This window comes from Musca autumnalis, unplaced genomic scaffold, assembly GCF_047663935.1.
Source record: "Musca autumnalis isolate F117 unplaced genomic scaffold, ASM4766393v1 scaffold_3, whole genome shotgun sequence".
Taxonomy (NCBI): Eukaryota; Metazoa; Arthropoda; class Insecta; order Diptera; family Muscidae; genus Musca; species Musca autumnalis.
The window spans coordinates 6,000,769-6,025,300 of record NW_027411866.1 but is presented as its reverse complement, the minus strand read 5'-3'; the positions used below and the strand labels follow the sequence as shown (position 1 = coordinate 6,025,300).

At 37.8% G+C, this 24,532-nt stretch overlaps 2 protein-coding genes across 9 annotated transcripts in view; one reads left to right on the top strand and one right to left on the bottom strand.

Annotated features, from left to right (window-relative positions):
• Positions 1-386: 386 nt before the first annotated feature.
• Positions 387-24,532, bottom strand: part of Pde9 (phosphodiesterase 9) — a 404,593-nt gene continuing 380,447 nt past the window's right edge. For all 8 annotated transcript variants that reach the window (XM_073977852.1, XM_073977851.1, XM_073977854.1 and 5 more), the window contains 4 exons: positions 3,111-3,237; positions 2,741-3,036; positions 2,306-2,684; positions 387-2,247 (listed from right to left, as the gene is read on the bottom strand). In XM_073977852.1, coding sequence (XP_073833953.1) covers positions 817-2,247; positions 2,306-2,684; positions 2,741-3,036; positions 3,111-3,237 — 2,233 coding nt within the window. In that variant the 3' untranslated portion in view covers positions 387-816. The remainder of the gene's footprint in view (positions 2,248-2,305; positions 2,685-2,740; positions 3,037-3,110; positions 3,238-24,532) is intronic.
• On the top strand, positions 19,882-23,739 carry Nep6 (Neprilysin 6). The gene has a single exon (XM_073977860.1). The coding sequence runs from the start codon at positions 21,212-21,214 to the stop codon at positions 23,330-23,332; it is 2,121 nt and encodes a 706-aa protein (XP_073833961.1). The 5' UTR covers positions 19,882-21,211; the 3' UTR covers positions 23,333-23,739.

Sequence of the window (24,532 nt, the reverse complement as noted above, 5' to 3'; positions counted from 1 at the left end):
GAAGACAAATTTCTCATGGCTAAATTGCTCAGAAAATGTCACGCTGAGGGTTATTTTTGTTGCACAGTGTTGTCTTAATTCATTTCCATTAAACTTTTAAAAGATTATTTAAAGAACTTGGCAAACAATTCAAATAAAACCTACACTTTTTCACAATGCACACATACACACATGCACTCACATTGCACACAGTCACACATATACATACAACATAAAGATTATTTTAAAATATTTCTATAAATTATCCTTTATCCTTTCTCTTTTAAATTGAAAAAAAAAAAACGAAAATCTTCTAATCTGTTTGGGATGTTGTGGTGAGAGGGGGGAAGGAAGGTTACTTTTCTAGAGCGAAAATCAATGCACATGAATGATCTTCTTTGTATTGGTTTTTGTTGGTTTTTTGTTGTATAATGTTTTAATGGTTGTTGCTGGTTGTAATGTTATAACTACTATTTGCTGCTGTTGTTGTTGTTCTTTTCAAATTTCTGATTATCATGAATGATTTTACGTTTCTTTTGAATGTTTGAATGTGTATCGTTCTAAGGGTTTTGGTTTTTTTCTTTTTTCATTTTACACATTTTCCGGCTCTGGCAATTTCCGCTCACAACAATGGCAAACCAAAGCACTCAAACGTTGGCCCAGAGCCGACCACACTGTCATCGACATGGAGGTTGATACATTGCAGCTGGATGTTTGTACCGCCGCTGTGGCTGCACTCACCGGTACCCGCTGGCTATCGAGTTGTTGTTGTTGCTGCAGCAGGACAGCAAATGCTCCATTCGAGGAGTTGGTGGTCGTCTCTGAGCTACCACGTTGTCATATTTTCGGTGGCTCCGCCGACGGCGATTGGCTTTGCATGCCCAAGTCAATGCTCAGGGTGGGGTCGGGTTCTCCCAAATTGGCGGGTGTCAATGACGATGCGGCGGCATTGGTTAGGACACCAGTGGTAATGAGTATTGTATCGCTGGCATCAACACTGCCAATGCGTATCGGTGGCGGCATACAGGTGGGCATATCACTGCCACCACCACTGCTGCTGTGAAGCGTATTGTTGCTATTGTTCTCCTCACCGGTAACGGTGCCATCGTGACGTGAAGACTTACGGCTACTGTCGCCTCCACCACCACTACTGCTACTGTAGCGGGGATTACTGCGATTACAGGGTACATCCAGACTGTAGGCCCGATGACGGCCAGCAGACATAAGATCATGTTGGTGGGAAATGTGTTTTTGCCTCAGCCCCGGTGATTGTAGGCTATTCGAGATGGTACAACACATGGTGGTGGGCTTGCCAGTCAATGGATCAATGTATGTGGAACCAGGATCTACGCCGCCAGTCTGGGTGCCATTGTTGTTGCGCACCGAACAGGGGCTACTGCGTGTACTGCTAAAACGCTTGGAACTCTTATCGAAGGAAAAGCTAAAGTAATCGGAAAATTGTTTAAGTCGGGCCTTCCAGGAATTCTTTGAGGCGGCAGGTGCTTCGCTGGTACTACTACTTGTCAAGCCATTTTGAGCGTTATTGGCAGCAGCTGCTGCTGCGGCGGCTGCCGCTGCTGCTGCAGCACAACAATGCTGACGCGGTGGCTGTTGTTGCTGCAGCTGTTGCTGCTGTAGTGTGGTAGGCGATATGTTTCCATTGGAGAAGGTATTAATGCACATGATATTCTGTTGTTGTTGCTGTTGCATGGCAGAGGCAGTGGTAATTGTAGCAGAATGTCCCGCAGCTGATGTGTGTAATGGAGCCTGGCCATTTTTGGAGGTGGCACCATCGGCATTTGGCACATTTGGGGAAGTATTTGATTGTAAATAACCGCCACCGCCTCCAGACATTCTAGCACCGGATGACTGGGCAACGGTAACAATTCCAGTGGCATTCATATTCATGTCCTCGACGAGGCGACAATTTACGGTGGAAGCTTCTAAGCTGCCACGATTGTGGCGATTATAGAAAACATTGCTGTCCGAAATGACCTGTTGCAGGCCATCCGACAGCCGACGATTATTGGTGCTATATTGGTCTAAACTAACGGCACGATTAGAGCTAAAGTGACTGCGATTTGAATGATAGCCATGGATATTGCCATAGGAGTTGCGTATACGCTGGCCACTGCCACTGCTGCACATTTCACCAATCATGGAGGGACGTTTCTCACGCGATGATTTCCTCGAGGCGGAATGAGAGGATTTGGAACGATTGCTGGTGCCTTCGGTGTCCACTTTGAATTTGGAGGTTTTTTCAGCCACCTGGAAGGAAAAACTTGGTTAAAAATACTCATTACAAAACAGTGGGTGTGCTACTCACATCCACCTCAGTGGCCGTTTCCGAATCACCACTTTCACTGCCCTCTGGCAAATCATGTAATTCGGCTGGCATACCACCCGGTTCATCGACCGAGGTGCGTGAGGCGGATTTCTGGGAGGGTATACTCCGGCGGGACTTCACACTAATGCCCGACTGGGAGCGTGGCATTTGGGGTGAAATACTGCCGCCAGAGTTGCCGGCCCCACTGCTAGTAGCACCGGTATTACTACCCCCACCACCGGTACCGCCTGCCGAACCACCAGTTGTACTTGTGGAGCCAGCATTGGCATCTGAACCGCCACTGGTATTCTCCGAGGCAGCGGCAGAAATGCTATCGGCCAGGGACTTACGAGATTTATTTTGAGCATCATTTAAACGCCTGGAAATGGGAAATGGTTAAAACATGGCATGTTATGAGTTAATGGTTAAACCTACTTGTAGTAATCCAAAGCTACACGTACAGGAACTATAATCATATCCACCACTTCTGGCACCAATTCGCCCAAAGCTTCAAACAACGGCAAAAGGACTAGACCAATAAAACGTACCTGCGAACCCGGTTTGCTAACCTTATCTGGATCCATAAAGGGGGTCACTGGTAAACCTTCGGTTTTCTCAGCTGCACTTTGGGCAAAGAATTCTTGAAGCAGACGATCCAGCCAGGGTTCGGCCACATCCATGGGTCGGGCCTCATTGGAAATATCTGCGACTTTTATGAGAATCATACAAAGCTGCACGAAAAGGAGGAGGAGGAGGAAAACAAAAAATTAATTTCATATCATCATCAGAGCTATACACAACATACCAAATTAATGTGAGCCCTATTGGAGTAATCAAATACAGGCGTCACTTCCTTAAATTGTGTCAAGATCTCATTGTGACGGGCCATATCCGTGGCCAAAATGCAACGTATAATTCCTTCACGTATTTGGCTGCAAATGAAAGAGAAAGATGTAAACAAAAGAAATAGGTTAATTAAGCGGTTACTTAAACTCTTCACCTTGCCACACATACATATTTTTTGTGAAGATTCAGGCCATTTAATCAGCAGAACCACCACCACCCCCACTACTACCACATTTCTTTCTTTATGAAATTCAACAGGACTTTAAGTAGAAAATTACACTTGCAATAATTACAATTACAACACATACTAGAAACTAATGATGCCGACATAAGTACCAAAACAACCAACGACCACTTGTTTAATTATAGCTAAGTGTTTACTACAACCACCAGCCTTTTAATACCCAAGGCGGGTTGGTTTGGAGGCTTTGTGAAGGCTTGAGGTTTGTGAGGTGGAATTTAACCAAACCACTGATTGAATAGTTAAGGATTTACTTATGTAATACTGCAAAGATTTAATGTAATGAAGGCCTATGGATATTTTGTTAAACACAGATAGGAAGAGAGAGAGATAGAAATGTGGGATGCAAATGTGTCATTGTTACAAGTAAGCTTGGATGGATATCTGATTGTTATGTTAATCAAATTTGGACACAGGTTTTCAAGTAAGCCATTTATACAGAGATTTTTGGTTGATTATCAAAAGCAAGAACTTGTATTGTGTACCATGGCGCGTATAAGTGCTGACACAACGTATACGCCACGTTGATATTGTCGAATTGGAGAATAAATATAATTTCATAAGGACTAGAATGAAATTCTTTCTGTAGGGCTAAATAATAATATGTCCTTTTCATAGAGAAAGATTTGGAAGAATCCTTAGGTTAGGTTAGGTTAGGTTAGGTTGAAAAGTGGGGTGATGCAAGATCACCACATGTCTGTGTGGACATACACTTAAGCCATAAGAAGACCTGTTTTGCTTTCTAATTTTGGGTTATGGAAAATGTTATGTTTTTAAGGTGTAAGGAATTATTAGTTCAATTCCTGATTTTGTTCCGACTTAGTGTAGAATCTTTGTCCTATTTACGTAGTCTCTTAGATTTTAAAACTCGATTGTCCTAATCCTCCGGCAACATTGACAGGGTGTAGAGGGCAGCCTCGATTTTGATAACTGGAACTTTCAGAAGTACACCGCAAGCAGCTCTAAATGCGATGTTGAACCTCCTGCCCATGAGACTCAGCAACAAAGGTCAAGCAGCACGTAGTGCCCTAAGGCTACATGAATTGAATCGTTGGCGTGGCAGCACCAATGGACATGCTTGTATTCTTCGGGAGTTAGGATCAAACCTTAGCTTAAATCTGCAGGGGAAATTCAGCGACTACTTATCACCAGTCCAAAGATTTGAAGATATTGAGGTCGTTATCCCTAGTTGAGATGACTGGATCCGTAGTAACCCTCCTCTGGACGGTCTGGCTTTCTACACAGACGGTTCCAAGATGGAAGAAGGTACCGGAGCTGGCGTCTACTGTGAAAAGCTTTTGTCTTGAATACTCAATCTATATGAACAGCGACTGTAGTGTCTTCCAAGCCGAAATCTTCACGATCAGAATGGCTGCAGAGTTGATAAAAAGTCTGGGTGCCGAAATCTTTGAATCGGTAAGCTTGGCAATGACAGAGTTAGTTTTCCAACATTTCGTCGTCCTCTACGCACGCTCTGCATTCACTGTTTTCTGCACAACCTATTTTGTGCAGGCGCTCTTGTAGCTCCAGGTGTCCTGTAAGGATGCCTGTCAGTATACTGATGTCTTTCTTTACTTAGTAAGATTATTTACTTTGTTTTGTCCTCGTCTGTGTTTCCCCATAGGATTTTTGTGTTTTTCCCTTCTCTTCACTACTCCAGAGGGATATATGTGCACTTTTTGCCCATGCCTTTAGCTCTAGACGCGTAGCTTTAAAGGGCTTGGCGTTATCTAGACTTACTGTAGGTTGCTCCCTGGCTTTTTTGGCCAAGCAGTTTGCTATTTCATTACTCCTAATCCCGGTATGCCTTGGTACCCATATAAAATTTACCGTACCATGTTGGAAGTAATTGTTTATAGACTTTATTCATTCCAAGGCAGTTCTAGATTTCACTGTCTTGGTTGTTATGGCCCTAATGGCTGTTTTGCTGTCCGTAAGGATGTTTGCAGTGGTAGGCCTTGTGTGAGTATCAAACCAATTCGACACTCTGTTATCGCTCGGATTTCCGCCTGCAGGATCGTGTTATGATCCGACAGACGGAGGGAGATTTCCGTTTCCATGATATAGATACCCTGTCCGGTTCTCCCCTCTAGCACAGGCCCATCCGTAAATCCGCAGCTTCCAGCGGGAATCTGTGTCAGAGCTCCACCGATCCACATGTCTCTGTCATGTATTAATACTTCACACAAAGCTACTGCACTATTTTCAGGTATAGGGTCCGATACTATTTGATTTATAGAGTCACCCGTTATGACCTTTAGTGTGTTTTTGTGGTATGTTAGGTGGTCTTTTCCAATACACGCGCTTATCGATTTTAGCTTTGTGGCTGCGATGGCTGACTCATACCTTACCTGAATTTCTATTGGGTGTACAAACAAAATTGTTTCTAAAGCCGTAGTCGGTGTGGTCCTCATTGCCCCGCTAAGGCTTAGACAGCATGTTCTTGGGACCTTTTGCAATATTTTCACATTGCATTTTTTGTCCATAGCTGTCCACCATACCACAGACGCGTATGTTAGAATCGGTCTAATCACGCTTCTGTATAGCCAGTGTATCGTCTTAGGATTATACCCTCATTTTGAGCCTATCGCCCTTCTGCAAGTTGACCAACATATTTGGGCCTTGTTGGCCATTTCTTGAATGTGGTCTTTCCAATTAAGTTTCCTATCCAGGATTACTCCTACATATTTAACTGTACGAGAAATATTTATTTTCGTATTTAGGAAAACTGGTTCCGTGAAGTTTCCCAATTTCGTTTTCCTTTTTTTCCGGATTGACGTTCAGACCTCTCGGTCTGGCCCAGTTGTATGCGATTTTGAGAGCCGTTTCTGCTCTTCGATAAAGTATATTCGGATTCTTTCCCCTTAGAAGTATTATAACGTTGTCTGCGTAGCAGACCGGGTCAAATCCTTCTTCGGTTAGGGTCCTTAAGAGACTATTTATGGCAGTAACACACAACAGAGGTGATAGCATTCCTCCATGTGGCGTTCATTGTCCAACTTTGTCTCTTATTTTAACGTCATATAGACCGCAGATTATCCATCTATTGCTTAGCTTGGGGTTAATCCAGTTCCGTACGGCCCTGTCTACCTGAAACTCGTCTAAGGAGTGGTTAAGCGTCTCGGTGCTGACGTTGTTAAAGGCACCTTCGATGTCGATGCATACAGCGAGTGTATATTCAACCTTTAGTGGGTAGAATATCATTTTATACAACTTAATTACGTCATGTAGAGAAGCGACCAACATTTTAAAGAAGAAAAAGAGAGAAAAAAATTAAATACGTTTAGAATACAATCAACACATTAAGTTCACCCATCGGGATAACACAAGGCTTTCTATTTTTTCAATGACATCTCCACACGATATTAAGATTTGGGGAGGGTCTGTGTTTCTTCTAATATCGTCTGAGGTTAAGAACGAAGTGAATGGGTATGAAAATAATATAATTGTTCTTAATTGAAGCTTTGTATTAATGGATAGTAATAATTGAGCGGTATCACTCATATTGCCATATTTCATTACCTCGAAATCGTATGTCCTTGGTTTTTGGAAGCAGTAAATACTGTTGATATACACGAATACCCATGATAATTCTAAAATCGCTGAAAGATTGTCTAATTTACCTTTTAAGTGGTGTCAGGAATTGAAACCCTGGTACAGGTCTTTGTTTATTGTTAATATCGCTGACATTAGTTGGTTTGTGGTGAAGGTCTTTGCTAACTTAAGTGTTGTGATTGTAGTTGAAGTATTTCATTGCAGAGAAGCGACATCTATGTGTAGATGGGAAATAGCATGCGTTCAAAGTCAAAAAAGTGACACTTCATGACCATTTCTGTATTTTAGAAAGGTTGAGCGTTAGGGAAAATATAGGTCCGAATAACCAGATAAAAATTGGCATAAAAAATGTACAGAATGCATGTAGTTTTAGAGTGGTAAGCGTCTTTGTTATTTCTTGAGACGCCAATAGGTGGCATTTCTTGACCATACACATGATACCGCCTTTACGATGATGACCGTCATTCAATCATTAGGATTACACAAGACTTTCTATTTTCATTGAAATAACATGTGGACAAAGAATTAAGTCTTGGTGTGGGTCTGTGCTGATTTTGTTATGGTTCTGTTGTTTTTTAAGGAAGTGAGTCTGTACTATGACAGAAAAAGAAATGCCTTTAGATGAATTTTCGATGAGACTTACTGCCATCTTAAGTCGCAATGTCATGGTATTTTGGAAGTGGTGAGTGTCTTTGCTAATTTCAGAATCAACGAAAGATCTTCTTTATTGTCTATTCATATTATTCCGTTCTTATGGTTAAATTGAGTGCCAAGCAAATATAGTGTCATGATTAACCAGAAAATAATCCACATAAAAATTTACAGAATTTGTGCAGTTTAAGAGTGGTAAGCGTCTTTCTGGAGTGGACAATAGGTGGCATTTCTAGTGACGGCATCAGTTGTGATGGTCTTTGCTAATTCTAGTCGTTGAAGAAATATTGAAGAATATTCTTATTGTTTACTTAAAAGACGTCAATCTAAATCTAGGCCCTTGAAAGAATGTCGCCCAATGTCCCGTACACTCACGTTTTCTCAGAGTGCTGACATCTATATGTAGTTGGAAAATGGTAGAGGTTTTTACTATTTTAGTATCGTTAATAGGTGGCGTAACATCACCATCCATATCATGCTGTTGCTATTGTCATGTCTGGAATTAATTCCATGCGAAAGCGTTCAGTAGTTTATGTAGTAATGGATTCTTAATGTTTGGGAATCAAGGCCAGCGTAATTGTAGTCTTTAACCCAATAAGGTAAAAACTACTCTTGTCCTTTTAGTGGTTCTGATGGTGATCATGGATGGAGAAGATCTTTGCTATTTCAAATGTTTAGAGCCATCTATCATCCATAATGTTATGGTGACAGTGATGAGTGTCTTAGCTAATACGGTGGCCCCGAGCAAGTGAGGTGTTATGATTATAGCTGGTGATAACATTTGCTATTGACAGTGTTGAGCGTCTAAACTAATCTGGTGGTTTCGAGTATCTGGTGGTTCCGAGTATGTGTGATGGTCTTTGTTATTTCTAATCCGTTCTTTAAGTTGTTGAAGAAATATTGGTTAACTTTTAGTTCTTCCGTCTAAATCTAGACTCACTGAAACATATCGCTCTTTGTCCAAAAAATTCCGTCGTTGCAAAGTAGTGACATCTATATGAGGCGCTCAGCGCCAAAACGGCCTAACCCACATGTCCAAAAAAATCAAATCGGCTATAAAGATTAAGCCGGAACCTTTTAAAATTAATGCAAAAAAAACTCCATATTGCATTGTATAACACTAGGTTATACTACCTGCTAAAATAATGCAATATGGTTTTTTTAGTATTTATTTCAAAAGATTCCGGCTAAATCTCTAGATAGTTTTATATTTTTGAACATGTGGGTTAGGCCGTTTTGCGCTGAGCGCCTCATATGTAGTTTGGAAATGGTATGACTCTTTGCTTATTTCAATAGGTGGCGTATCATCACATCCATATGATGCTGTAATGATACACTATGTCATGAATTTACTCCATAAGAAAGCGTTTAGGTCAACATTGGATTCAGGCTCACCAATGGCGCTAAAAACTTAACATCAATTATAGCATCGAATTATATCTCGATATATCTCAGAAAATCACTATAGAATATTTTAAGAGTTTATGTAGTAACGTATTCATTATGTTTATCAAGGTTAGTCTAATTGCATTCTTAAACCTAATAAGGTAAAAAACTAGTCTTGTCCTTTCATGGATGGAGAAGATCTTTGCTATTTCAAATGTTTAGAGCCATCTATCATCCATAACGTTATGGTGAAAGTCATGAGCGTCTTAGTTAATTCGGTGGTCCCGAGCAAGTGGGGTTTTATGATTATAGCTGGTGAGAAACTTTGCTATTGACAGTGTTGAGCGTCTTAGCTAATCTGGTGGTTCAGAGTATGAGTGATGGTCTTTTCTCCTTTTAAGTCGATGAATAAATATTTTATAAACATTTTAAGAGTATGTTTAGTAATGGAGTTTTTTGTGCTGAAAAATAGAAGCCAGTCTAATTTCAGTCTCAAATCGAGTGAGCTTGTAATCTTTAGTCGTTCTTCAAGCGGTTATGAAGGTGATCACTGATGGCGAAGGTCTTGAAGGCCTGGGTACATAAGCTGTTTCGCCAGCTTGCTTCTGATAAAATATTAAAAGAAGAAGAAAAGGGCAACCTAGTTCGAATTTTACTTTTATTATTTAATTTTTATTTGTCAGAAATGAAACAGGCAAGGAAGGCAAGCAGGCGAGGCAGCTTATGTACCCAGACCTTTAATTCTTCAATTAGCCAGAGCCATCTATCATTCATAACTTTATGGTGGCAGTGATGATGATCGATCGTCCATTGTTCAGTAGGTGGTGTTTCATGATCATACATGGTGAGGATCTTTGGTACTTCAAATGACGCCATCTTTCAAAATCATACATATGATATTGTTCTCATGGTGGTATCATCTATTATCCATAAAGTTAGTCAGTAGTGAGCTTCTTAGTTAATCTGTTTGTGGCAAGATATCTCCGTATGATGTTATTCGTATGGTGGTTCAGTTTTCACGTAGTTGAATCATGGTGAGGGTTTTTGAAGTAGTGATGAGCATTTTAGCTGATCAGGTTGTCGGGAATAGATGGCGTTTCATGTTCATAGATAGTGTGGATCTTTGACATTTCAAATGTCACTAGAAGATGACACTTGAGAGTCATTTACAGGATGTTGTTGTTAAAGTGGTGCCATCTATTGCCCAAAAAGTTCGACAGTGGTCAATCTGTTTGTGGCAAGTAGGTGGCGTTTCATGAGGATCAGTGATAACTGAAGTTCCGAGGGAAGATGACATTGGTTAACACGTTTCGATCTTCCATATGATGGGGATCTTAAAGAATGACAAAAATTACATGAAATTACAAGCGAATCGTGCCACAGTGCTGCAATGGTATGCATACTGAAGGTCGTGGGAACGATTCCCCGGCCAGGCAACATCAAAAAATTTTCAACGGTGGCAAAATACACCTCAGTAATTTTTGGCGACATTTCCTGAGTATTTCAGCCATGCAAAACTTCTCTACAAGTGGTGTCGCAAGACACGCCGTTCGGACTCGGTGATAAGCAGTAGGTCTCATATCATTAAGATAATATGAATCGGGGTGCGCTCATTGAGATGAGAGAAGTACCTCCTGTCCCTTCTGGGATGTTTGTGGAACAATTATTACAAGCGAATGCACTGGTATTTTTTTCTGTCATCTCATTGAATAGGCAGAACCAAATATTTCTTTAGGTGAAATATTGCGTATAATTACCGTCGAAATGTATACGCCATGAAGCGCTGCCATGAAGTAATGGTATTATGGAATTTAGTTTGATTAGAGCGGCAATGTAACAAGAAAACAATGGTCTTTGTAGAAAGGTATCGATCAAGATGGACATTTTATTTAGTTCAATAAAGTGATTTTTTAAATATAACCTCATAGAAGTACTTTTCATTCGATAGACTGGTAAATATGACGATAAAAAGCAATTGTTTATGGTGGTATACAAAAGGTCTATTCGTTATAGAAAAATCATTTGCAATGAATAATATCTTAAGGATGATAAAAATTTTCTTTTTTGAAAATATTGGAAAAGAAGCCTTTTACATGGAAGTTCCTTTGGAAAATTTAAAAGGAGTCCTGGTTTTAAAAACATTTATGATTTTAATTAATTTAATTAATAGAGCTATATGACCCAAGGAGATTATATTGAAAAAATTATAACTAGTCGTACACATCAATCGCTATGCGACAGTCGTTTCATTAACTGGTTAGGATAACATCATCAGGTATATTAGATGTTGTCTCGCCATTTGGAGCCCCTATGCATACGTACAACAAATGCAAATTTGCATTTGCGAATTTTAAATTGAAGCTTTTTATTTGCAATTTTTACGCTAAAATAAATCATAGAATCATTAGAGAGGAGTTCATAAACACCAGGGCTCTTGAAGAAGATCCAAAAATAAACATTAAATCCTTATCTTTAAATCTTTTAAATTTGAGATTCTATTTGTTCGACTACAAAGAAGATTATAATGCTGTCGCAGGCATGTACAACCAGATTGGATCAGGTGGTGGATATAGATTCTTAAAATGAGTGTTGAGTTGCGTGTTATGGGGGTTATACAATTTGAAGGACATTCTTTTTTAGAAACTTCATGAGTGCAGTGATCATTAATTGTTTTAACAGGTATCCAATGGAAATCTTAGTTCAGAAAGAGGAAATAGCGTAAGAAACATAATCAATAAATCTCGAAATTTCTCAAAAGGCAGTTCTTGCAAAGCTTCTGAAGAATAGCATAGTAATATTTGTGGATAATCTAAGTATACATCAAGCCAATTATGTCGAAGGAATATTTATGGTTAAACAATAAAAATCTTACAAATTACATATATTAAAATGTTATCAGTGCTGTTGTTTTTTGGGTTAAATGGTGCGTATGATTAGCGTCACCATGTATACGCCATTGAGGAACTTATACAATAAATTAGAACATTTAATATGCATTCTTTCCAATAACAAAATATAACAAAAGTTTCACATCTAATTGAACTCGTGTTTTAATATGAAGAATTATATTCAACATTCTTCTCTACGCCTTATAATTTCAAACTTGGCACAAATCATGTGAACAATGGTATTTTTCCTTTGAGAACTTTTCCTTTTGTGATTTATTGCCTGGATGCATATCGAAAAGTAAAACTGCGTATGAAATATGCAACACGATACTCATAACGATACAGGATATACGTACATACCCACAAATCTTTATATACATATATAACGTGGAATTGTTAATATTGAAATATACACTTAAGACCTGTAGCCTAACTACAATGGCGTGAGAGCGTCTAATAGCAGCTATCTTATAAAGTTTGCTTAATTGTGTGTGTGTGCGTTTGGGCTCCTAAGGGGGCACGTGTGTACTATTCGAACATCATGCGTCATTAAGCACACTTTCTCAAAAGAGCCAAAAGCGGAAGAAAGAGGACAAGGTATAATTACAACTGCCAAGGAAAGTAGGAGAAATTATAATGGTGTGGCCCAGTTAGTTGGAATATGTATGAGTGTGTTCGTTTTGCCATAATGCCGTTGTTTGAACGCTCGCAAAAGGCAAATGTTGTAAAAATAATTTATAAAAATAAAAACAAGTACAACAAAACCAAGACCATAACCATATCATTAAAAATATAACAAAATATGTTGGTTTAAAACTAAACTTTGTGTTGTGTTTTCCTAAATAAAATTGCTATTGAGTTATAAAGCCACTCTATTCTGTTCCAATTTTCCATAGCAACGCTAAATGAAAAATGACCACTTTACAATGTGCAAAATTGCGTAGAAAATTATATTTTTTCTGTTGGTTTTTAGGAACTTGGTCTTTTGTTAAAGCCACCTCAACCCCCCTCCTCTTTCATTATTTTCTCTCCTCTACTGTTTTTAATTAAATTGGCAATTAAACACTAAACTAAGGCAACTTTATGTTGTTGTGGTATTTCCAGCAACAATGAACCTTTGCCCAGCTTCATTTGTTATTTTTGTTGAACGAAAGGAAAAAAACTCGTTACAAGCTGTTATGTTGTTTCATACTAATCCAACATTTAAGTGGAAAACGAAATAATAGCAAGGGAAGAAGTGAGAGCGAGTAAGAAAATCCTCAACAAAAAAATCTACTTTTCTCTAAAACATGTTCTGGCAATTATGAGGATAATTTGTAGTTTTTTTTTTATTAAATCCTTTCAAATAGTTTCATTTTTTTCCAAAACTAAGTCGTAATAATGCTTCAAAGTGGTATTAAGGAATATATTTGTGTGTTTTTCGGAAGCGGAAAGTTTAATAGAAATACCAGAGGAACGGGTGTATTGGTAGAAAATTGTGTACGATAGAGATTTACCAAATTTTTGTTGCTATTGTCATTGAATTTAATTGTTTAGAAGAAATAAAATCATTACAAACAATGAGCGTATACGTGGCGTCGTAAGTCATACGCCACCGAGGATGACCTGTGGTCTTATAAAGTCATAAAATATGAGTTGTAGGTGTCGATTTCTGCAAGTGGCAAGATATTTTTATTTTTAGAATATTTTCTCTCCCCTATCTCCCCTATCAAAATTCTACGAAGGCTTCTTCATAGCAATAAGAACTCTTAAAAACATATGGAATAGTAATATCTATAAAAAAATAAAAACTCTAGACAATAGAAGGTCAATGGGAATTTGAATCAAACCCTTAAGAGGATAACAGAAGTGAACGATTTTATGTTTAAATGATTACAAAAGTACTGTACACACGTATTCTATCAGTACTATTGTTCAACGACCCCCCTGGCGTATGCATATTGTCACCATGTATACGCCACCAGTATTCTCAACCCCATTTGCCTTCACAATTATACTTTAAATATATACAACTGTTACATTTTTCCCATTTCTTGCTTCATATGCCAATAATGAGATTTAATTTTATATGTTCACCCTGCCAGCATAAACTTGGGTTCCTGTTTTAACAATTTAAAAGCAAGCAGAAATGTGGGAGTGGGGATTTAAACTTAAGCAGCTTTGTGGTGATAGAAATTAGCTAAATTATGTGCGATAATACTAAAGCATGGTCGCACCGAGCGAGACAGAGGCAAAGAGAAGCTTATATTAATACAGAGGATGTTGAGCACAAAGAAAGGAAACAGTTGAATAAAACAAAATCCATTAAGAAGGGCAATTCAAGAATTAAGAGGAAATAGTTTTTAATTTTCAAGTATTTTTGTTGCCAATGAGGGAGTTAATTAAAAATTGTTGTGGTTAAATGAAAGAAGCTAAAGTTTTGGAAATTAAATAAAATCATAAATTTAAATAAAAAAGAAGAAATTATTTCCTATATGGCAAAAGGAGCAGAACACATACTCTAGAACTTTTTATCAAAAAGGATCAAAATTAAATTTCTCTAAACGACATTTAATCGACAAAGAAACTCCTCTTATGTGCCACTGGCATCTGTTATATGTGTAGCCATTAGTAAAACGACTGCATGAAGTTCCTTTGCAAGTTACAAAAAAAAAAAAAGATAAAGGAAGTTATTATGCTTTCCTAACCAGAAAGCAAATGCACATTTCTTGAATATTGTCATGTTAGGAATCTCTCACCCTAAACCATACATTTTCTACTCGGACCAGGGCAAATAGTTTTGCATAACAAAGAAACGAAGAAGACAGTTGTTACAAAGAATTCTTTACACCCAAAGCAAATTTGTCACATACACACATATCTTTACTGGCCATGTGTTATTATTGTATGGCATGTGGAATTATGTGAAAGCATGCAAAATGGAAAAGGAAACAGATTATGTGTCATATCTATGTATTGTTCTTTGGCAAAGAGGAAATTAAAGATTTCATAAAGTGGTTTTCTTATCAAGTCCATAAAGAAATTATGGAGATCACAGCAAATAACGGAAATAAAAGGTTTTAAAAAGAAATTTTGCAACTTGTTAAAAGGATTTTATATTGGCAAGGATACATTGGGGCGTATAACTACCGGCACAATGTATACGCCAATGTGAATAAAGGGTCAAGCGCTGAAACTTCTCAGTATCTAGAGAGGTAACAGATAAAGTTGTGCCAATTTAACTAGATGCAACGATCTAGTTCAGTACGTACTAGTTCCAATGGTCCACACACATTAGTGTTTATGACGTTACTCATACGTTTTGGAACGAAGACAGTGAACCAGGAACTAGATTGTACAACTTTTGTGACAGATGAAAAGGAATCAAAAGAGTTTGTTCAAAATTAGGGTTTGATTTGCAACCAGAAGCATTATTTTATCAACTTACTTGCAAGATAAATTGGTCAAAATGGAGAGGAACTTGTTTGGAAACTTAAAAATATGGAGTGACTATTGGAAGCTCATGTTCAAAAGTCTTCATAGAATTCAGCAAGGAATATATTGACGTCTACTAAGTTTTGATATCTTTACCGCTATGTATACAGACAAAAAAAAAAACAGAACAATTTCCTGAATTTCCTTGACCCCCATACAAAGTACTATGGAAATAAAGATCATAGGGCATGGGTTATCGTTAACCGATCATCATAAATTTAGCCACAACAATGGTAAATCGATTGAACTATAATTTCGACCTTTAGAGAATCTTCATGAAAATGCAACTTTGGCCCCATACAAATTACTATGGAAACAAAGATCGCTCGGGTGGCACGGGTTAACGTTAGCTGATCGCAAAAAAAAAAAAAAAATCATATATAACGTTTATGAATCAAATGGAACAAATTCAGTTTAATTTTTTGGTCATTCCGATTTTTTTGTTCTTTTTTTGGGTCGCCCTAATACACAATAACATAAAAAGTGCTGTAGAAAATGTTTAAGAAGTCTTTCTTGGCGACAATTATTATTCGTGACAACATGGCGTATAACTATTGTCACCATGTATACGTCACTTGTACCATATTTTCGATTCAAATTTCTGCAGTTGAAGAAAGAAATTGATCAAGAAAAACGTAAAAAACTATCAGTCGGCTTTGCCGACAGAAATATACCCTCAGGCTGTGTAGATTGAAATACTTTTTTCCAAAAAAAACATATGTATTTAGGGGGTTTTCAATATTTTGGGCGTATGAACCAACAAAAGTATGTACAGGATTAAAACTCAAAAATTTGCGGGGATATCGATAGATAGATCTTTTTTATCCCACGAGCCTACGAAAAACATAATATCGCTGTAAACAGGGCCACTAGGAAAACCTTTGGTAAAAATGTCTAAAGGATCCTTAAACAGACCCTAAACCACACAAAATATTTCAACATTTGTGTAGGTGGTTCCACAAGGATTGTACAGATAGGGCCCAAATTTGGACATAAACTAAGTTTCGAAAATATTTAGAGACCCAAAGTTTGGACCAAATCGGTTGCTACGTCTATGAGAAATCGCGCGTACCATTTTAGCGAATATTTTCGAACTTTTGAGGGGGAGGTACCGGAAGGAGTGGACCTATAAGCACCACCTTCGAATTTCATATAATATTTGAAGAAATATTTCAACGAACGCAGTATTCGGATTGGGAGTTGTCGTGCGCACTAGCCACCCACATGCTGGCCGTAGGGGATTTTTACAGTTTTCAGCTAATTTTCTCAATTTTTCTAATTTTTTTTCTTGCCAATTAAAAAACTTGTGCCATCGTAATAGGGGCCTTGAGTACAACATATGTCAAGAAAAATCAAAACTATTCGAGAGGAGGTCCTAGCCTGCAGTTTTCCGAAATGTTATGTGGCAGGTACCCGAAGGGTAGGACCGATAGGGACATGATCTATGTCTGGTAGAAATATTACGATATGCAAAGTATGGATCAAATCGGTTACTATCTTTAAGAGTTATCGTGCGCACAATTTTTCCGAACATTTTCGAACTTTTGTGGGGGAGGTATCCAAATGACTCGACCGATAAGGCCCATTTAAGAATTTAAATCGACTTTAGGCAAAATATTACGATAGCCAAATTTTGGATCGAATCGGTTTATCCGTTCGAGAGTTACCGCGCGCTCCATCCACAACACATGGTGCCAAAGCGGCTTTTTACAGCTTTCAGACCATTTTCTCAGGAAGTATGGACTTGCCCCTGAAAAAGCTTGTACCGTCGTAATGCGGACAGCGATTACAAGTTGTTACAACAAAAATCGAAGCGATTCGAGAGCTGGTCTTAAACTGCACTTGGACCGATATAGTCCATATTGGAATACCATCTACGTCTGGTAAAAATATAACGATGTGTAAAGAATGGACCAAGTCCGTTACTACCTTTAAGAGTTATTGTGCGAACAATTTTCTGCACATTTTCGAAATTTTGCGGGAGAGATACCTGAAGAAGTGGACCGATATGGCTTATCTTCGAATTTAAACTAAGTTTGGACAAAATATTACGAAAGCCAAATTTTGGACCGAATCGGTTGATCCGTTCGAGAGTTATCGTGCGCACCAGCCAGCCAGCCAGACAGACGGACGGGCATGGCTAAATCAACTCCAAATTGTCTGAAACACATTTCGTCCAAACATACTTGGGGTCTAAAACTATTATTTCGATGAGGCACATTTTGCCCGTATGAAAGTGTATAAACCCTTGTTAGCATAAATACTGAGGGTATAACAACTTTAAAAAACTTTTACAAAAGCATGTCTTTTTTAGAAAGGATCCATAGAAGAATCTTTTCTTTCAGAAAGGATCTGCAGAAGAAACGTTACTTTCAGAAACGGTCTGCAGAAGCAACCATGTTTTCAGAAAGGCTCTACAGAAGCACCCTTCCTTTCATAAATGGTCAATAGAGGCCCCCTAACTTTCAGAAAGGGTCTATAGAAACACCCTTACTTGCAGAAAGGGTCTATAGAAGCACCATTACTTTCAGAAAGGGTCTATGGAAGCACCATTGCTTTCAGAAATGGTCTATAGAAGCACCCTTACTTCCAGAAAGGGTCTATAGAAGCATCCTTATTTTCAGAAAGGGTCTCTGGACGCACCCTTTCTTTTGAGAAAGGGCCTATAGAAGCACCCTTACTTTCACAAATAGTCTATAGAAGCACCCTTACTTCCAGAAAGGGTCTCTGGAAGCACCCTTTCTTTTGAGAAAGGGTCTATAGAAGCACCCTTTCTTTTGAGAAAGGGTCTATAGAAGCACCCTTACTTCCAGAAAGGGTCTATAGAAGCACCCTTACTTCCAGAAAGGGTCTATAGAAGCACCCTTACTTCCAGGAAGGGTTTACAGTAGCACCCTTACTTTCAGAAAGGGTCTACAGAAGCACCCTCTACTTTCAGAAAGGTTCTATAGAAGCACCCTTACTTTCAGAAAGGGTCTATAGAAGAACCCATACTTTCAGAAGGGGTCTATAGAAGCACCCTTATTTTCAGAAAGGGTCTCTGGAAGCACCCTTTCTTTTGAGAGAGGGTCTATAGAAGCGCCCTTACTTCCAGGAAGGGTTTATAGAAGCACCCTTATTTTCAGAAAGGGTCTCTGGAAGCACCCCTTCTTTTGAGAAAGTGTCTATAGAAGCGCCCTTACTTCCAGGAAGGGTTTATAGAAGCTCCCTTACTTTCAGAAAGGGTCTATAGAAGCACACTTTACTTTCAGAAAGGGTCTATAGAAGCACCATTTCATTCAGAAAGTGTCAATATAAGCACCCATTCCTTCAGAAGGGGTCAATATAAGCACTCTTTTCTTCAAAAAGGGTCTATAGAAGCACCATTTCCTTCAGAAAGTGTCAATAGTAGCACCCGTTCCTTCAAAAAGGTTCAATAGTAGCACCCTTTGCTTCAGAAAGGGTCTATAGCAGCAACCTTTCCTTCAGAAAGGGTCTATAGTAGCACCTTTTCTTTCAGAATGGGTCAACAGATGTACCCCTTCTTTTAGAAAGGATCTATAGAAGCATCTTTATAGAAATACTCGTATGTATGTAGAGGATGTGTTGAAGGCCTTGCTGAGGTCCTTCGATGTGATAATAGTAGATACAATCCGATTAATATTAGGGACCTAGTTTTTATAGCCAAAGCCGAACGGCATTTCTTAAGACACCACTTGTAGAGAAGTTCTTCATGGCCGAAATACTCAGTACATGTCGCCAACATTACGCTGAGGGTTTTTATAGCATATAGTAGATAAGATGTTAACAATCCTCGCTACATAAAATTTTTTGATGGAGAAAAGAAAATCAAATCAAATTTTACTACCAATTACGTGGTGCATGATGTACTGATTCTCAAGGAGCCTCAAACTTTGGTTTGTTGGCACGAGAATTGCCCCAAGTGGACTTGTTGGAATATTTTAAAATTTTGCTACAAGATTTTAAATTACCTCCTAATATTAAACAGAAAATGCTTATTGTGGCATATAAAGACTATTTAAGGATTTTGGTGATCCTTTCAGGATGTATGGCATAAGTGTTCTTTTGCGGTACATTAGGGTGTATAACTGTTGTCAGCGCGTATACGCTATTGTGTGGTAATTATGTAACATTTTATACAATGGGACGAATAATTGTTATTGCAATGTATGCGTCACTGTAACCCTTGCTGTATTTGTTATGGCATCTTGTCTCCCCTAATATTTTTCTGTAAATTTATTAGCTTTAAATCGCTGTCCAAACACTGTGATTAGTGTTGGCGTTATCAGTTCAAGCCGAACAAACATTCATATGTTTCAATGAGGTGCGCTTGGACTTCGCACTCAATCAACAGCCAGATGATAATAAGAAGACAGTGGTCTCTATACATGTCATACAGTGGACCACAGCATTAAAAACAATATAGATAAAGGAGTATAGTGTATGGGTATTTTTTTGGTATATTAGGATGTATAACTGTTGTTAACACGTATACGCTAAGCCAAGCCTTGTAAAAGGATTTATTCAGATTTTTGAAAGTGGGCATTAAGACGTATGTATAACTGGTGTCACAATGTATACGCCTCTATGAATCAATTTTAAGCTAATTAAGCTGTTTGAAATGCATTTTTTCTTAGTCTTTTCATATATTTCTTGCACCGAAATATCTGCTATTTCGCTGCTATTAAACAGCTCACTTTGTCAGTCAGCCATTCGATTTGACCAATGGTCAGAAAATGGACGACAGTGGCAGGCCTGTAGACAAGTTGTTGGAAGATACATTTTAATTATTTGCGATCAGAAGAAGTTTTTCTCAGATCTTATCTCACTTTTTCAATCCGGTATTCAGAAGCCAACAATTTGGCAGATGACCATGAGATGCAGGAATGAGAATAATAAAGGGACGCTACTGACATTTTTGTAGGCCTGTAGAATTTATAAGAAGATACATTTTGAGTATTGGTGATTAGAAGAAGCCTGTAACTAATCAATGGCTCTGAAAAATATTTCAAGCTATTGTCGAAAAACGTAATAATGGGGTTACTATAAAAAGGGTTTATTTAAAAATGTAAGACTTTCGCAAAATTCCATACCAGTAACATGATATTGTTATGAATCAAATCATTCGAATGTATTTTAAAGAAATTATGACGAATTTCTAATTTTCCTATACAGCATTGCGCATAATTTACGTCACAATGTATACGCCACTTTAAACTTATGTATAACGTCGAGCTATCTTCAATCGCTTTCAAATAACTCGGTTTTCTCAATTTTTATATTACGTTTTTCTTTTAAGTTGATTTCCAAACACTGTGATTTCTGAGTATCACCCATCGATTTGATCTTATCAGTTCTTCCAAAACAAACGGTCATCTGTTTCAATGAGCGGCAATTGAACTTCTCACTTAGTCAGGCAGACAGATAGCTAGCCAATCTGTCAAATGGCCTCCTCAAAATGCTCTCCAGTGAATATTGATTTTTGTCAAGTATTTTTGTTCTCAAGTGAGAGTTCTCAAACGGTGTTATCAATTGAAACAAATTTGTGTGCGTTTGTGTTTATTGAAGGAAATTACAACGCAAATCAAGCTACGGTTTGGTTACACGAAAAACAAACAAATATGAAAATAAGCCCAGAACATGGATTTGATTGAACTGAGTATTGCAAAAATGTAAGCGGGGCTTATCAGTAAAAAATTAAAATTAAAAACAAGCAGAGCGAGATCAATGGAGATTTATTTATACACCTCACAATAATAGCTTGAAAACGGACGGCTGATTTTAGTTTTAAAAAAAATCTACAAAGTGGAAGGTGCTAAATAAAAAATATATTTGGCGGATTTGTATTGGAAAGCAAACCATAAAATGGCCTCAAATTTAAGGCATACTTGTTTCTTTCTCGGCATTTCTTTGTTGCTACAAGTAGTCCATGGAGATCCCACAACGATACCCCCCTTGAAAGAGAAATCTTTAAATTGCAGTGAAACCTATTGGCCAAATGTCACACGCCAAATGGAATATAACATGGATTTAATGGAAAAACCCTGTGAAGATTTTTGGAATTATGCCTGTGGAAATTGGCGTGTGCCCCACCAGCTGAGGCTTATGAAAGCCACAGACACCCTGACAGCCATTAAGGCGCAAAATAAATATTTACTTATGCAGTACTTTGATGAAGCTGAAAAGAAAATGGGCAACGCCAGCATAGATCTTGGCGAGCGTAGTGTGGTGCAGTTTTATAAATCCTGCCTTGACAAGCGGATCATGCGTTCCCGGGATCAAGACGAATTGGCCATACGTTTGTATACCGATGTTTTGGGCAATTTCAGTTCCAGTTGGCCAATATTGAATAGCAATTTTACATCAAGTAATGCGCCACACAATTTCAATTGGGAATATGTGGCGGGTCACATGAGACGTTATGGAGCCCAGACATTGATAAGGACCTTGGTACAACCCAATTGGCAAAGTTCACAACAACTAATTGTCTACCTAATGCCTCCATCATTTGAGTTGCTAAAGGCCCGGCAATCCGACAGTAGCTATGATGAGGAATCTGTTTTCTTCTATACACGCTACATAAAAATGCTGATGATGGACCTGGGTGTGAGGGTGAGAAAATCGAATTTAATTGCCAATGAAGTGGTGCAGTTTGAGCAGGCTCTGCTGGCCTTGGTAAATGATAAGGATGTAATGATTCTCAAGGAGCCTCAAACTCTGGCCTCTTTGTCACAAGAACTACCCCAAGTGGATTTGTTGGGTTATTTTAAAATTTTGCTACAAGATTTCCAATTACCTCCCAACTTTGAGCAGAAAATGCTTATTGTGGCAGATAAGGACTATTTAAGGAGTTTGGTGGGCCTTTTGAATAAAACCAAAACTGAAACAATTGCCAAATATTTTTTAATACAATTTTTGGTTAACTTCGAAGTCAATCTACACGATGATGAGGGCTATTTTAAACAAAAAGAGGAGTGCCTAAAGCAGGTCAATGATTTTATGCCTTTCGAGTTGACAAGAATTTTCCTGCGTCTTCAACATGGCAACGATGAAGAGGAATTTATTACAGAAACCGAGAAACATTTGCAGGAAATATTCAACAAACTTAAACTGCAATTTGAAAAGTTGATTAATTCAACATCGCTGTTTGAGCGGGATGCCTATTCGAAAAATCTAAGCATCGAAAAGATACGCAACATGCGTTTGCTGCTACCAAAACTGGAAAAGAATTCAAGCATTGGCACGAATGTGTTACCTATCAGCGATAATTATGATTTGAATTTAATTGCCCTGACAAAATTCAAACACCAACAACAACTACAACAATTAATACCCCACATGGTTAGCGATGTAATGGAAATTGTAATGGATCCCGAACTCTCTTTATCCTCCCTATATTTTGATCAATCCTATGGTCCACTGGATGTTAATGCCTATTATCGCTTGAAGAAAAATACCATAGAATTACCCATTGGTATACTGCGGCCTCCCCTCTACGAACGCTGCATGAAACCCGCCAAAATTTATGGTGGTTTTGTTTACATTCTAGCCCATGAGCTGCTGCATGGTTTCGATTACGATGGCATGAGTTATGGTAAATTTGGTAATATCAATCACAATTGGGGTCCGCGAGCCATTATTAAATTTGGTGTTAAATCGACATGTTATTTGGGCCTGCGTTACACAAATGAATATTCTGCCATTAATGAGAATATTGCCGATTCGGAGGGTTTACGTTTGGCTTTGGAAACTTTATTGGACAACGAAATGGATCAGTCATTTGATCAAAATGATATGAAATTGTTTTTCCTGAGTTTTGCCCAGACATGGTGTGGCACAAAGAGCAATGAAAGTAATATAAGAATCCATGCCAGTCATCAGGAGCGGGTCAATAATGTTTTGGGGAATTTTATGGAATTTGCTGATGTTTACAAATGTGAACCGATGACGAGATTAAATCCCGAAGAAAAGTGTCGTATTTGGTAGGGAGGGAGGAAGGTGAAGGAGTTTTTTAGAAAAAAAAAAACAAAATAATAGTTTTAAGAATTTGTTTGTAATTTAAACGTTGTATAATAAACGTTATAAAATTTTAAAATATTTTTAAATCAAACTAAATGTTGTCATTTTTAAATAATTTTTTTCATTGGGGTATTTGGTGGCGTATGATTGCCGTCACCACTTATACGCCAGGTTTAATCTTACAGAAATTCAGATTCCAAGGGAACAAATGTAAGCCGATGAATCCCGAAGAAAAGTGTCGCATTTGGTAGAGATGGAAAATAAAAAAGTTTTTTTTTTTTTTTAATTTAAGAAATTTGGTTGTAATTTCAATGTTATATGAGAAATAATATGAAATAAAAAATTATAAAAAATAATGATCGTAAAAACTAAAATTTTGTGATTCATTTTTCGATAAACGGGAATTTTCTAAAATGCATTTTAGTGAATATACGAAATCAATTTTTAAAACAAGGAAGTTATAAAATATTTTTTAAAGGACTTCATATTTGAAAAAAATATGATTTTTAAATAAATCGCAGTCAAAGTTCAAATTTTTAGGTTTATTTTAGGTTTTCAGGATTTTGCTTGAAAGCGGCAAGTCCCATCGAAATTGGACTAAAGAAAATGCTGTTACAGTGAAAATCCTCTACAACATTTTCTTTAGCCCCATTTCGATAGAACTTGCGGTTTCCAAGCAAGATCGCCAAAATCTAAAATAAACGTAAAAATGTAAACTTTGACCGCGATTAATTAAAAAATCCCTCTAGCGTACTTTCTAGTTTTTCGATTTTTCTCATCTATGAACATTGCCGCAAAAACATCAACATCCGCAAGGCGCCCCTTGAATAATTTTATCTATCTGTTTTTATATATAAAATAGTAAATTGTTCATCCAATTTTTAAAACTATTTCAGTTTCCATTTAGTCACATAAAATATGGATCCACCTTTTGAATATACATTTTGTACAATTAATTTCTTCTTTTGTAGATCTATTTGGAAACCTTCTATGTTTTATACAAAATTAGATTTCGTACTAATAATATTGCAGTTTATTTAACTTGATTTCACAAGCTCTCTATACACAAAGTAAACTTTCAATCTCTCTAAATAAATCAAATTAAAATCTGTATCCATAAAGTTATAGAAAGTCGAAATGCAGGTGACATTACAACCTTCAAGCTAA

What these genes read in the sequence shown, in the direction of transcription:
- Nep6 (XM_073977860.1), top strand. Translation starts at nt 21,212, where the DNA reads ATGGCCTCAAATTTAAGGCATACTTGTTTCTTTCTCGGCATTTCTTTG.